A 14,033-nucleotide genomic window follows, 5' to 3' on the forward strand; every position below is an offset into this window, starting at 1 on the left:
TTAGAAGATTGGGACAAAAATAGCCAATTTTTTTTAGTAAAAACCGAAAATTGACTCAAATTGCATCTGTTGGCTCCAAAATTAGGGTTCATTTCCAAAAATATTGAAAAATATAAGAAAAAAGTGAAGAAAAATTTGGGCGAGAAAGACTAGTGTTGAAAAGGTTAATTCAACCGGATTGAAATCACAGGCCAACTGTAAAGCAACAAGCTAAACACACAACACATTAATTTGAATTACATTCACCAACAGCAAACAACTGACCCTGGAGACCAAACATTACCTTGACACATGACATCCTGTATACCTATCGGCACACAACTAATTCACACTCGGATGTGATGCATCAGAACAAAGCAAACACATTTACATGACATACTATCGTCTAGAGGGGACGTCCTGCCCCACAGGTGTATTTTATGTCCCCGGTTTAATTACTGAATAATATGTTTACTCAGCACCGGGCTATTTTATTTATTTATTTTTGCGACATGTTCCCGTACTACACAATTGGGAATAGTGGTATAATTATCAACTTATTGAATTACAAGACGATGACAGAATTGGAGGAATAATATTATCAACAAACATAAAAAAAGACAGAGAAATGGATTTGGGTGAGAAAATTAAAATTAATTCAAATTGCCATTTGATATTCATTTATTGGAGGAATATTATTATCAACAAACAGAAAAAAAGACAGAGAAATGGATTTGGGTGAGAAAATTAAAGTTAATTCAAATTGCAATTTGATATTCATTTATTGAGAATCTTATGAAAAAATGACGTCTCTTGTGTGTATCTGTTTTCGAGATATCTGGCTAGAGATATCCAGATGTCCTTATTCTCAAAATAGACAGCCAAACTGATGAAAATTCACTGTTCACACTTCACTTTTACTGTCATTGTAAAAACCAAATTATGTGGGATAATGACATATATGAGAACATGGAAGTTTTTACAGTCATTCTCGCTAATATTACCCACTTGTATTTATTATCATAAACTTGATTACAAAGTGATCAAATAAGTGAAAATCAAGACGAAACAATATACTATATAAACCATATTAATTTCGAAACTGACAATTTTCAGGAAATTTAGCATGTTAGTAAAAATCGGGCAATTTTGTAGCTGTTAAAGCGGGAGGGTCATCACCTGCGCACACGTGAGAATTGAGTTCCAACCGACGATAACAACACACACTTAAAACGCAAAAGCTCATGGGTAGAAGCTTGTTTGTAAACAATGAGACGCTATGGCCATCTGAGGCATGCGCAGGTGACGATTCCCCCGCTTTAACATTTCTCTTGAGTCCTATGATATTGAGCGCCACAGACTTTCGCGAATGTTTGTCTTCAGGAATGCCATAAAATCATCAAATTGCAAAAATTCCAAAATTCCAAGCAATGAAAATTAACCAGTTTACAGTAAATCGAAGAACAATTTTACAATAGCTGTTTGACATCCCCCTCTACAGTTCATTATTCAAACTTACCTGATAGCTGATTGGCTGTTGAGAAATGCAATCAATTTAGGCCAGATATCTTTGACCACTCGTCGTCTTATAAAGTCGCCGCATATTGAGCCCATTACACAAAGTGTGTGAAATGCCTACGAATGAAATGGTTAATTTACTTAGTCGTAAAGTTTTTTTGTTTTTGGGGGTTATGGACACTTGATTTCATCGTTTTCACACTCAGCCTATTTTTGTTCAATTTGCAAGTATTAGTGCTTGTAATGCAATCCAAATAACGCTTTGAATGACAAAGTCATTTTTTTTTTTTTCACAAAACAAACCTGAATAATTTCTTCCTTATTTTCCCAAAAATGTTGATCAAGACTTATAGGCAGGAGGAAATTAGGTCTATTTGGTACAAAAATTTAACAAATTGACCAAAAATACATAAAAAGTGACAGCGGCATTTTAGTGGGAAAAGCAGGTAGCAGGCACCATTGCCTCTACCGTATTGCCTCTATTAGAAGCACATCTCCAGTAGAATTGCATATAAACCAAAAATTACATTGGCTGTATAATAAATTATTAAAATTACTTATTTTGAACAAAAAAAAAAAAAAATCTATGGTAACTACATCTGACTATTCTTATTTAAGCAGCAACCAATGAGAAGTCACATTCATATATTATAAATACAAAAACAATATGCAACTTATATGTAACAATAAGGCAGCAATTGTGTTGAAAAAAGAAACACAGAATCACAATGAATTCACTTCGGTGACCATGTATGTATTCTCTGCTGTTATAATCAATCAAAGTTTGATTCAAATGGGAAAATTTATTAAAAGTATTTCATGAGTAAGGAATTAGTTCAGTAATTTAGTTGGTAACCACCATTTTTTTATTATGGACTGTTGATCACACAATCGACTTAGTGGAGAAAGGATACCACTTCTCAAGAATGGATATAATTGACCTCATACCTGTATTGTTACAAGCTGTTCGTTGTCAACAAATCTTTGGATCATTGGTGGCCATATTTGATGGACTAATGGAAGTAGATCATCTAAATATAAAAATAAGAATTTGATTTAGACAAACTGATAATTTCCTAGGTAATAAAGCAAAACATGATAAAATATGTTAATATGCAAATTAGCTACTTTATATGCAGAGTAATTCAAAACTGCTGCTTGGCATGAAGAAAAATTGTAATTTTCCAGAACTATGCTAATAAGACGTATGCAAATTTATGTTACTGAACTTTATTTTTACAGCAATTCCAGGCACTGATTTGACGCTGAAGTAGTGCTAGATGTTGATAACTTACTACAATAGGTTACACACTTTGTTTTCACATTTACAGATGTTGTTACAAATAATGCAGACAACATGTCTGCAATTTAAAGCACACTGGAAGAAAGCGAGCCCATAAAAGTGGCAGTATATTAGTTTTGAATATCTCCTCCAATAAACGATCGAGGCACTCAACTCAGTTTCATCATGGAGGTGGAAATTACCTCCATGGTTTCATACTTCAATTTGCGTCTCATGTTATTTCAGTGAGAGGGGCGCATAACGTGGTGGCACTGTAAAAACCGTTAGTTACCCCATGGAGCTAAAAAATAGCTTCATGGTTACCCGTAGAGTTATTTTACAGAACCAGCTGACCGACTGATCATGACAGAATTATTGATCAAAGTGCATTATTCCTACTATGGAAATATGTCCTATGAAGACTTCATCCAGTATATCAATAATGAAGGGAGGGTTGACGCCGTACATACACAAGTAGTTTTTGTCGAATGTTTTATAATATTCGACATAGTCTATAACGTTGTCAGTTAGTTTTTTAGTCGCGGATTGGTCCCACTTACTCTTTCTTGGTAGGATACTCTCGGTAGTAACAAACCATTTGACGATATTATAAGCTGTCTGCTTTGAAACACAATTTCAATCTCCAATCTCAGCAAATATCAGTCCACGAAAATACAAATCGACAACTCTTGTTCTCACTTCAACTGGTTTTTTGACTCCTTGCTTCTCCGTCGTGGTGTTTAAACAACTTGGACAAATGCCAATTTGTAGACAAGCAATCAACACGATGACTGACCAAAAGTGAATGAAAGACAGACGCGCCGCAAAGTCTAGGTGTACCTAACTTTGTAGCAAAAATAGAAAACATTGTCGGCAATATCTGTCAATCATTCCTCTGATTTGCAGCCGATGTTTATATTTCTAGTTACAACTTATGTAAATGTGAAAACAAAGTGTGTAACCTATTGTAGTAAGTTATCAACATCTAGCACTACTTCAGCGTCAAATCAGTGCCTGGAATTGCTGTAATAACTGGAAATAATTTTCACTGAAAAAACTTTTGTATGAAGTTCATTTTCACTGATTTTTTGATGAGTTGAATGTAGGGTCATTGCAACACAGAAGTTATTGTTGTTTGTTATTAAGTCTAAAATTATCGTAAAATTATCGTCACATTGTAACGTTTACCGTACTGTATCAGCAGCGATATTCAACACTAATCATCCAACTGTGAATGATATGATAAGTGATAACACTACATACCTTGGTGGTTCTGGAGAGCCAAGACAGAATTTTTAACAATTTCAAGTACCAGTAAGCGAATCCTGGGATTGTTATCACTCAAGAAATGTACACACTTCTGTAAAACCTTTAAATATAAAAAAATAATTTTAATTATAATGCAGCTCAAGAACTGTGACTTTGACATTCAAAGAAATGTGTGGCATTTTTCACTATTAGACCTTAGATGAAAATTGTCTCAGAGTTCTCGTTGAGGGCGAGAGAACCACAAAACTTGTTTATATCCTTCAAGTATTGTTGCATTGTCTCCCGTCACTGCATATACCATTTCTAATCACCATAGTAACAGAGATCAGGGTAACAAGAGATGAAATGATACGATAGAATGGAGCACTATTTGAGAGACAAAAACGTGATTTTGGGTTTAATTTTTATCTAAAGTCAATTGAACATAGATTTTATCCTATATTCAAACACTTGCAGATATACTTCATTATTTTTCAGATTTCATTTTTCATAAATCACCAACCTGACAGGTTTCTATTAATTACGTATAAAGCTTACTATACTACTATGATTGAAGTTTTGTTCGATAACTTCAGTCTTTCCCTCCATTACTGAAACATACAAGCTATCAAGCTAAGAGAAGTCATCAATCTCCACAAAGAAGTACATTCCTTCAAGAAACTACAATAAAAACATTGTACTTAAATTTACATAATTTTAAAATGTATTAATTATAATGTTTCACAATCAGAGTAATTAATGTAAATGATTTGATTACTGTTTTTTAGTCCAACCCACAGAACAAGTCCATTATGCAATATAATTGCCTGTAAAATTGATATAACCTAAAATTATCCTGTCCTTTTTGGCACACTTTATATCACTACAGGGGTTAATCATTGCATTTGATTTTACAAATTTCTTGTTTTTTTGTCATAGACAAATTATCAATGCCAAAGTCTATTTCTACGGGTGAAAGATAAATCAAATTTATTTACACAAAATTTGTAAAATGCTGAAGAAATATTTTGGCTGGAATACAAATTCGTTTGAACTAACCTGCAAAACTACCCTGATGTGTAAAGGTTGTTCAGGTTTGACATCTGGTTTAGAGAAATCATCTTCATCAACTGTTTCATCTTTTTCTGGGCAACCACCATCATTGTTGTCATGACTACCATCATCATTATCTTCTTCATCACTAACTTCTCCTCTTGCAGTTTTCTTCTGTTTCTGATATTCCAGAAAAAAACTGGCAACAGACGTAAAACTCTCTTTTTTATCTTCAACATTTTCTTTTAACTGCAAAAATAATTTGAGATTAAATTTTTATTGTGATCTCAAAGACTCCTAACCTGTCTGTGAGATATCTTGAGTGTCTGTCTGATCGTCACATAGCAACAATGCAGCTCAATGTTAAGGTCATCAATGATGTGCATTTCAAATTTTATTTTATCGTATATATTACAATATCACGTGGGCCACTCATTGGTCAAAATAATGCACCTGATCTACCTGTTGACATGGAAACCATCTTCTGACAGCGCAGACCAAAGTATGCAACACTTTCAAAAATAACGAGGATTTCTCGTCATAGTGCAAATCCAAGGAATCTAAAATCTAAACAAAACAGGATGTTTTAGTATGCATAATTATTATGAAATTAAATCAAATGCGATGTAATGTAATACAGTGTAAAAAGATTGATGTGATGTAATGTAATATGCATGTAATGTATTGTAATGTACATGTAGTACAAAATCATGCAATGTAGTGTAATGTAGTACAGTATAATGTAATGTACAAAGTAATGTGATTTAGTAGTGTAATGTAGTAAAGTATAATGTAATGTACAAAGTAATGTGATTTCGTAGTGTAATGTAGTAAAGTATAATGTAATGTACAAAGTAATGTGATTTCGTAGTGTAATGTAGTAAAGTATAATGTAATGTACAAAGTAATGTGATTTTGTAGTGTAATGTAGTAAAGTATAATGTAATGTACAAAGTAATGTTATTTTGTAGTGTAATGTTTTAAAGTATAATGTAATGTACAAAGTAATGTAATTTCGTAGTGTAATGTTTTAAAGTATAATGTAATGTACAAAGTACCGGTAATGTGATTTCGTAGTGTAATGTAGTAAAGTATAATGTAATGTACAAAGTAATGTGATTTCGTAGTGTAATGTAGTAAAGTATAATGTAATGTACAAAGTACCGGTAATGTGATTTCGTAGTGTAATGTAGTAAAGTATAATGTAATGTACAAAGTAATGTAATTTCGTAGTGTAATGTTTTAAAGTATAATGTAATGTACAAAGTACCGGTAATGTGATTTCGTAGTGTAATGTAGTAAAGTATAATGTAATGTACAAAGTAATGTGATTTCGTAGTGTAATGTAGTAAAGTATAATGTAATGTACAAAGTAATGTGATTTCGTAGTGTTATGTAGTAAAGTATAATGTAATGTACAAAGTAATGTGATTTCGTAGTGTAATGTAGTAAAGTATAATGTAATGTACAAAGTACCGGTAATGTGATTTCGTAGTGTAATGTAGTAAAGTATAATGTAATGTACAAAGTAATGTGATTTTGTAGTGTAATGTAGTAAAGTATAATGTAATGTACAAAGTAATGTGATTTCGTAGTGTAATGTTTTAAAGTATAATGTAATGCACAAAGTAATGTGATTTTGTAGTGTAGTGTAGTGTAATGTAATGTAGTGTAGTACAATGTAATTTACAAATCATTTTGATGTTATGTAATGTAATGCAGTATAGTAAAGGTAATGTGATGTTATGTATGATGTAGTGTAGTGTAATGTAATACAGTATAGTATACTTTACTGTATTACAGAGCAATGTTATATACAAGGTAATTGGATGTAATGTGATTCAGTAGTATGATGTAATACAGTACAGAAAAATGTAATTTAGACAAGTCATTGTCAATGACACGTCCCCGTTCCGTTCATATTTGAGTGACATATACATTCAAAGCAGATCATGACCGAAATGCACCTGCATATGTACAACACATTGTGCTAAATCTGAACAAAATCCATCCATGCATGACTGAGATCCGGTTCTGGAATTGTGAAAATATGTGATTTTGATGCATTTTCGGCCTTAAAATGGCCATCATTCCGCTATTGTTAAGCAGATCATGAAACAAATGCACATATCTATTTGTGACATGATGTACCATGTGTGTGTGAAGTTTGAACTTGATCAATCCAGACATGTCTTGGATACGGATCCAGAACTGAATTCTTTAACAAAATGGCCGCCAGTCGGCCATTTCGAACTTGATCCGAAAAAAAAAAAGACGTGCATCAAGGTCCTATTATGTTTAATGTATGTACCAAATTTGAACAAAATCCATCCATGCATAACTGAGATACGGGTCCGGAATGGTGAAAATGTGCGATTTCAATGCATTTTCGGCCTTAAAGCGGCCCCCATTTGGCTATCGTTAATGAGATCATGAAACAAATGCACATACATATTTGTGACATGATGTACCTTGTGTGTGTGAAGTTTGAACTTGATCAATCCAGACATGTCTCGGATACGGATCCAGAACTGAATTCTTTAAAACAAAATGGCCGCCAGTCGGCTATTTCGAACTTGATCCGAAAAAAAAATGACGTGCATCAAGGTCCTATTATGTTTAATGTATGTACCAAATTTGAATGAAATCCGTCCATGCATAACTGAGATCCGGGTCCGGAATGGTGAAAATGTGCGATTTCAATGCATTTTCGGCCTTAAAGCGGCCGCCATTTGGCTATCGTTAATGAGATCATGAAACAAATGCACATACATATTTGTGACATGATGTACCTTGTGTGTGTGAAGCTTGAACTCGATCAATCCAAGCATGTCTCAGATACGGATCCAGAACTGAATTCTTTAAAACAAAATGGCCGCCAGTCGGCCATTTCGAACCCGATCCAAAAAAAAAATGACGTGCATCAAGGTCCTATTATGTTTAATGTATGTACCAAATTTGAACAAAATCCGTCCATGCATAACTGAGATCCGGGTCCGGAATGGTGAAAATGTGCGATTTTGATGCATTTTCGGCCTTAAAATGGCCGCTATTCGGCTATCGTTAATGAGATCATGAAACAAATGCACATACATATTTGTGACATGATGTACCTTGTGTGTGTGAAGTTTGAACTTGATCAATCCAGACATGTCTCGGATACGGATCCAGAACTGAATTCTTTAAAACAAAATGGCCGCCAGTCGGCTATTTCGCCGAAAAAAAAAATGACGTGCATCAAGGTCCTATTATGTTTAATGTATGTACCAAATTTGAATGAAATCCGTCCATGCATAACTGAGATCCGGGTCCGGAATGGTGAAAATGTGCGATTTCAATGCATTTTCGGCCTTAAAGCGGCCGCCATTTGGCTATCGTTAATGAGATCATGAAACAAATGCACATACATATTTGTGACATGATGTACCTTGTGTGTGTGAAGTTTGAACTCGATCAATCCAAGCATGTCTCAGATACGGATCCAGAACTGAATTCTTTAAAACAAAATGGCCGCCAGTCGGCCATTTCGAACCCGATCCAAAAAAAAAAATGACGTGCATCAAGGTCCTATTATGTTTAATGTATGTACCAAATTTGAACAAAATCCGTCCATGCATAACTGAGATCCGGGTCCGGAATGGTGAAAATGTGCGATTTTGATGCATTTTCGGCCTTAAAATGGCCGCTATTCGGCTATCGTTAATCGGATCATGAAAAAAATGCATGTGCATATGTCCCATATAAGGTGTGATGTATGAGTGAAGTTTGAACTTAATCGGTCCATGCATGTTCGAGATACAGGTGATCACGGACGCACGGACGCACGGACGCACGGACGCACACAGGGCAAAACATAAGTCCCCGTTTTCGGACTGCGTCCGAATGGGGACTAAAAAGTATACTGTGGTACAATGTAATGTAATACAATGCACTGTTTTAATTTCATTCCATTTAAATGTTGAAACGTGTTACATTGTATTAGGCTCAGCACAAGATCACCTGTTTAGTAAAAAGTGATCTGCTCTATTATGTTGTTTCACCTGATTTGAATCTTACTTGATTCATACTACTGTGGAATACTTTCGCTTGGAATTAATTTTCACTGAAAGAATGATTCAGTGAAAATAATATTAATTCCAGCTAAAATAAAGTATTTCACAGTACTCTGAGAAGTCTCTCAGCTTGAACTACTCCTATAAACACAGTGAAAATAGTATAGAAGTATTCAAAACCTTTTTTTCAATAAATCATAAAAACTTACTTCATCAATGATGTCTTGTGTAAGTGGTAATACATCCGCATTGCTGGAAACAAATAAAAACATTGTTATACTCTCTATAGTTGATAAGATGATAAATTCTACAAAAGACGAACATCTCATCAATGACCGATTAAAACATTTCAACCACAAGACGATTTTCTGTCGTGTTCACCTGACTAGAGTGATGAAGAGGAAGTATCACTTACCCATACTGCAACATGACTTTTAAGACATCAGGTGACTTAGGAAACCAATCAAGATGTCTTAAATTATGGGATATGACATCAATCAAATAATCACAGTTCTTACAAATCAAATCTTCTATAGAACTACAAAAAAAGAAGTCATATAGCTAGTCTTCCCATGTATCCCAGAATATATGGTTAGAATATAATGTCTTGTGTACTGAAGGTCATGGGTTTGAATCCTACAGTTTGCAATTTTTCAATTGCTTTTACATAATTTTTATGTTGCTTGTGAAAATATTCTAAAAATTACCAATTTGAGATCATTCTGTTTTTTGTTACCATAGTAACCATAAATTTGAAATTAACTAAACTTACCTATATGCACAGCTTTTGCAAATAGCAATCAGACACAAGTAGGCTGTTTGACTAGAAAGAAAAACTTAAAAACATTTATATATATCCAATATGATTAAATATGTTCTAATTTTTTTTTTTTTGGCACTTAATTCATGTTTCTTTAATTGTAAAATCATCACAGATATCAACTCAGCATGGAGTCACAATTAAATCTTGCAATTTGTTGTCAAAATTTGGATATATGATGCCAGTGCAGTGGAAGTGAAAACATTCTCTGATTGGTTGAATAATTTATTCAGTGGTGATTTAATAGGTGATTTTCCGGATAATTGCGAGATCTCGCGAGATGCATGAAAGACATGCGTCGAACGTCTGCCTCAAAAAACGATTTGATTTTGAACTAGAATTTCTTTATTTCGTAGCTTACATTGACCGGCCGATCTTCGACAGAGGAACATTGCTTCCGAATACCCTTACTTTAATAATCGAAATTGCCTATCATCAAATGTGAACAGCACATTATTAAGCATGGAAATGTCCCCGAAATACTTTCACGTTTGTCGAATCCCACGCGATGTTTGACGCCACTACGACTCTATGACCTTTGTTTGTCCTGTTTTTACGTTCGATTTCACGCATAACGCGTGATTCTCGCAGTGAACGGAAAATGGTCTATTGATCAAAATCTCTTATTAATTGTTTTAAATAGAAAGCTATACCTTATAACAGCAGTCTCGTCTCCCAGTTTCTCCATCACGGGATACAGTGAATCAATCAGAAGTACATTAAAGTTGCTGCCAAGAACCTGTAAATCATTATGATAAAATAAACTTGTTGTCAGTAGAAATAATTTAAATTTTTACAGGAAATTCATTGGTATTATTAGTTTACTTTTCTTTGGTTGTTCTCAGTGTTCATCATTTTTTCAAATTTATAATATTATATATAAACTCAGAACTGAACTATATTTGATAAGGAATTAACTTTATGTGAGATAATATGCCTGCCATGGACAGACGTACTATCAAATCAGCGCTGAATCTAAGAAAGCAACTCCTATTTTTCAATATATCTGGAAATAAACCCTAAATTTGGAGCCAACAAATGCAATTTGAGTCAATTATTAATTTGTACTCAAAAAATTTTGCTATTTTTGTCCCAATCTTCTAAAGGAAAGCACAGACAACAAAACGTGACTATTTTGTGAATTTGTGATGAAAAGAGGGAACTAGTGGTGAAAAGGTGAAGATGCATCATCAATAAGTGTAAGCATAAATTTTGGGTATTGTTACAAATCTCAGTTCGTTTGACATCCTCAATATTCTGTAGACTACGTAACTCCATGTTCCTTGGATATGTTCACATATGTTCTATCCACATGGACAGCCCATCAGATGACATGATCACTTAATTTTGATATTATAGTAGTATAAAACAGTCAAAATTATGTTAGTTACTTGTATATAACGACCACCTGTCTAATTGGGCTAGTTTTAATTTATTTTAATGAAGACAAACAAGCATATTTTTATTTATTCCTGGCTTTAAAAAACTGTTTTCAAATTGTTATTCATGAATTATTCATTCAATCTCCTTATGCAGGCCACTAATCTATTATGACAATATCTTTAAATACTCTTGGAGGGCGCTATACACAAGTGTGACTGTATGAATACTTGTAGTCATATAAAGAAGAAGAAAATTCTCACCTTTGCGAAGACACCAACACCTTCTAATAAGAGACATATCTGAAGTATGTTACTATTCAAAGTACCCAATGATAGTTGATTTGTCTTCTGTGATAAGACTAACAGCCTATCAGACACACTCTTTCTTGATGAGGCAACTTCTGATTGGCTACTGGTCACTAGGCGCCAGTTGGATGGCGAAATATACTCCTCAAGCAAAGACCTAATAATTGTCATTCAAAAAAGGTTGTCATTACAACAAGATATATGTCAATAGTATGAGCAGCGAAATCACCACTCACTTTATCATATTTTTTAATTTTATGTTTTAAATGCGAGCACTTCTGGTTTCGAATTTCTAAGTACATAGATAAATGTCACGTGTCAAGAGATTTTTTTTGTGAATATTAAAATCAAACGAGACTATAATATTCCGTTAATTAATTTTATTAATTAATATTATTTAAAAAACAAACAGATTTTTGTCCTTCATTTGTAAGTTTCTGTTGATTTTGAGCTTCAGTCCCTCTAATAACCAACCTGACTATGCTCTCCAAGTTCCTTTTGTCCCTGGAATCCCTGGATGGAGTAGTGACATCATCACATGAAGCAGTGACATCATCACATGAATCAGTGACATCATCACAAGAAGTAGTGACATCATCACATGAAGCAGTGACATCATCACCTATAGTCCCAAGTAGAATTTCATTGATGATTAAAGTGACTTGTTTTCTGACTGTATTTGACTCTCTGAATTTATCCACAAAATGGTCGGTTAGCAGCTGAATATTACCTGAAGAAGAAAAAAATATTATTGAGAGGACGTCGACTACATCACAAACAATGAAATTTAAGGATGTAGTAGACTTTTGTTGGCCAAAAAACAGAAAAAGCTTGATGAAAATAATAATAATGATTTATGACTAACAATTTTTACATGTTGTTGTAGCCCTTGCAACACTTTATCCAAAAATTATGATAACACTAATGTCAATGTTAATTACATCATGTAACTGCTAAATAATCAAAATCGATTGTTCTGCTACTTTTACTGCGTCTAGAAAACGAAAACAGTTAGCCAACACATTTTTATGAGAAAATGAGACTACAATGTTCTCAACTAAAATGTAAAAGAGATAGTTTCTGAATTGTTTGGTTCTTTTACAAAGTGGTGGAGAAGAATTCTGTAATTAATTAGAGTGTTCTGTTTTCACAGGTCAATTAATAATGAAATATTACTGATACTTGAAAACAATTTTACATTTTGTTTTCAATTGATCTTGTGTTCAATCTCTGAAAATATCAATGAAATTGGACAAGAACTGTTTGCGTAATCGTGATTTTTGTGGTTTTAGACACGTTATATTTCAAAAAGGGCTGAAAAGACTCAAAGTAGCACAGTCGAGAGGATATTTTCTGTTCAGCGCATTGTATTCAGTTATTTTTTGATGTTTAAAATAGCTATTGTGTTGGTTTTATAAAAATCAAAACAACCCGTTTGGTACATGGCCGATAAAGTTATGAAAAAATTGATAATTTGAAAAAAGCAACGTGAAAACGAAGTATGGCCGCCCTTGAATCAACAGTGTAATCCCGTTATCAATTTAAATGTATTTGCTTGACAAGCTTAGTTTTGAGTGTTATACAATATCACAACAAATTTGGCAATTGTTTATGTACAAAACGTGATATGTGACCGTTAAACTTGAACACTGTCGTGTCTATGCTCCCTTTTCGCAACTTTCTCGTAAACCACGGCACCTGAACCACACAAAAATGTCATCAAAGCAGAACTATATAATGAGATGCGAGTACTCGGTACTTTTATTTTTACTAAATACCGTCGATGAAACTTTTGTTGTTGAATATCAATTAAAAATCGTAATTTAAACAAAAAAGGGCCTACTATTTACTGACTGAATCCGCTTTGAAGCCAGTCAGTCAAGCTTGCCGACAACACTGTCATGAATTACAGGTCGTCGTTTTGCTCTATAACTCGTTACATTCGGAGTTTCGTTTAGTTTTTGTTGACTTGCAGTACTTGTTATACAATTATTACGAGCACAAAACAGTTTTCATTTCCACCAATGTACATGTAACTGCTTTGTCTATGAACCACCGATGCGTCACTCAAATTTGAAAGTCAGTCTGCCGTCCCACATGACACAATGAATCTGATTAGTCTATTTTTGACTACCTCGTATTCTTAGCCAATCCGTGTGCACGTGTTATGTTCGAAAGGCCGCATGTGCACCCAAGACTAAAGTGAGATTCCTAGCTATAACGAGATTCTTCATTGATAAATATTTTTTCCCTTTTTACACCGAGAACATATACAGTGGTCAGCCAGATTTGAAAACAATATATCCAGATTGACGAGCCTTGTGTTATTCGCTTCACCGGAAGCATTGTCAGATACTGCAGACTTCGCTGGCGATATTTTTCGTTTTTACATG

At 33.8% G+C, this 14,033-nt stretch overlaps 1 protein-coding gene across 1 annotated transcript in view; it reads right to left on the minus strand.

Moving 5' to 3' along the window:
• LOC102806211 (TELO2-interacting protein 1 homolog) overlaps window positions 1-14,033 on the minus strand; it is a 40,312-nt gene that overhangs the window by 10,469 nt on the left and 15,810 nt on the right. The window contains exons 11-21 of the mRNA XM_085508545.1: window positions 12,115-12,370; window positions 11,596-11,797; window positions 10,606-10,691; window positions 9,905-9,955; window positions 9,548-9,670; window positions 9,342-9,384; window positions 5,543-5,647; window positions 5,087-5,329; window positions 4,043-4,148; window positions 2,446-2,528; window positions 1,499-1,614 (exon numbers count right to left, since the gene is read on the minus strand). Of these exons, the coding sequence (XP_085364671.1) occupies window positions 1,499-1,614; window positions 2,446-2,528; window positions 4,043-4,148; window positions 5,087-5,329; window positions 5,543-5,647; window positions 9,342-9,384; window positions 9,548-9,670; window positions 9,905-9,955; window positions 10,606-10,691; window positions 11,596-11,797; window positions 12,115-12,370 (1,414 nt within the window). The remainder of the gene's footprint in view (window positions 1-1,498; window positions 1,615-2,445; window positions 2,529-4,042; window positions 4,149-5,086; window positions 5,330-5,542; window positions 5,648-9,341; window positions 9,385-9,547; window positions 9,671-9,904; window positions 9,956-10,605; window positions 10,692-11,595; window positions 11,798-12,114; window positions 12,371-14,033) is intronic.

Source organism: Saccoglossus kowalevskii, chromosome 15 (assembly GCF_978046115.1).
Source record: "Saccoglossus kowalevskii chromosome 15, keSacKowa6.1, whole genome shotgun sequence".
In the NCBI taxonomy this organism is placed as follows: Eukaryota; Metazoa; Hemichordata; class Enteropneusta; family Harrimaniidae; genus Saccoglossus; species Saccoglossus kowalevskii.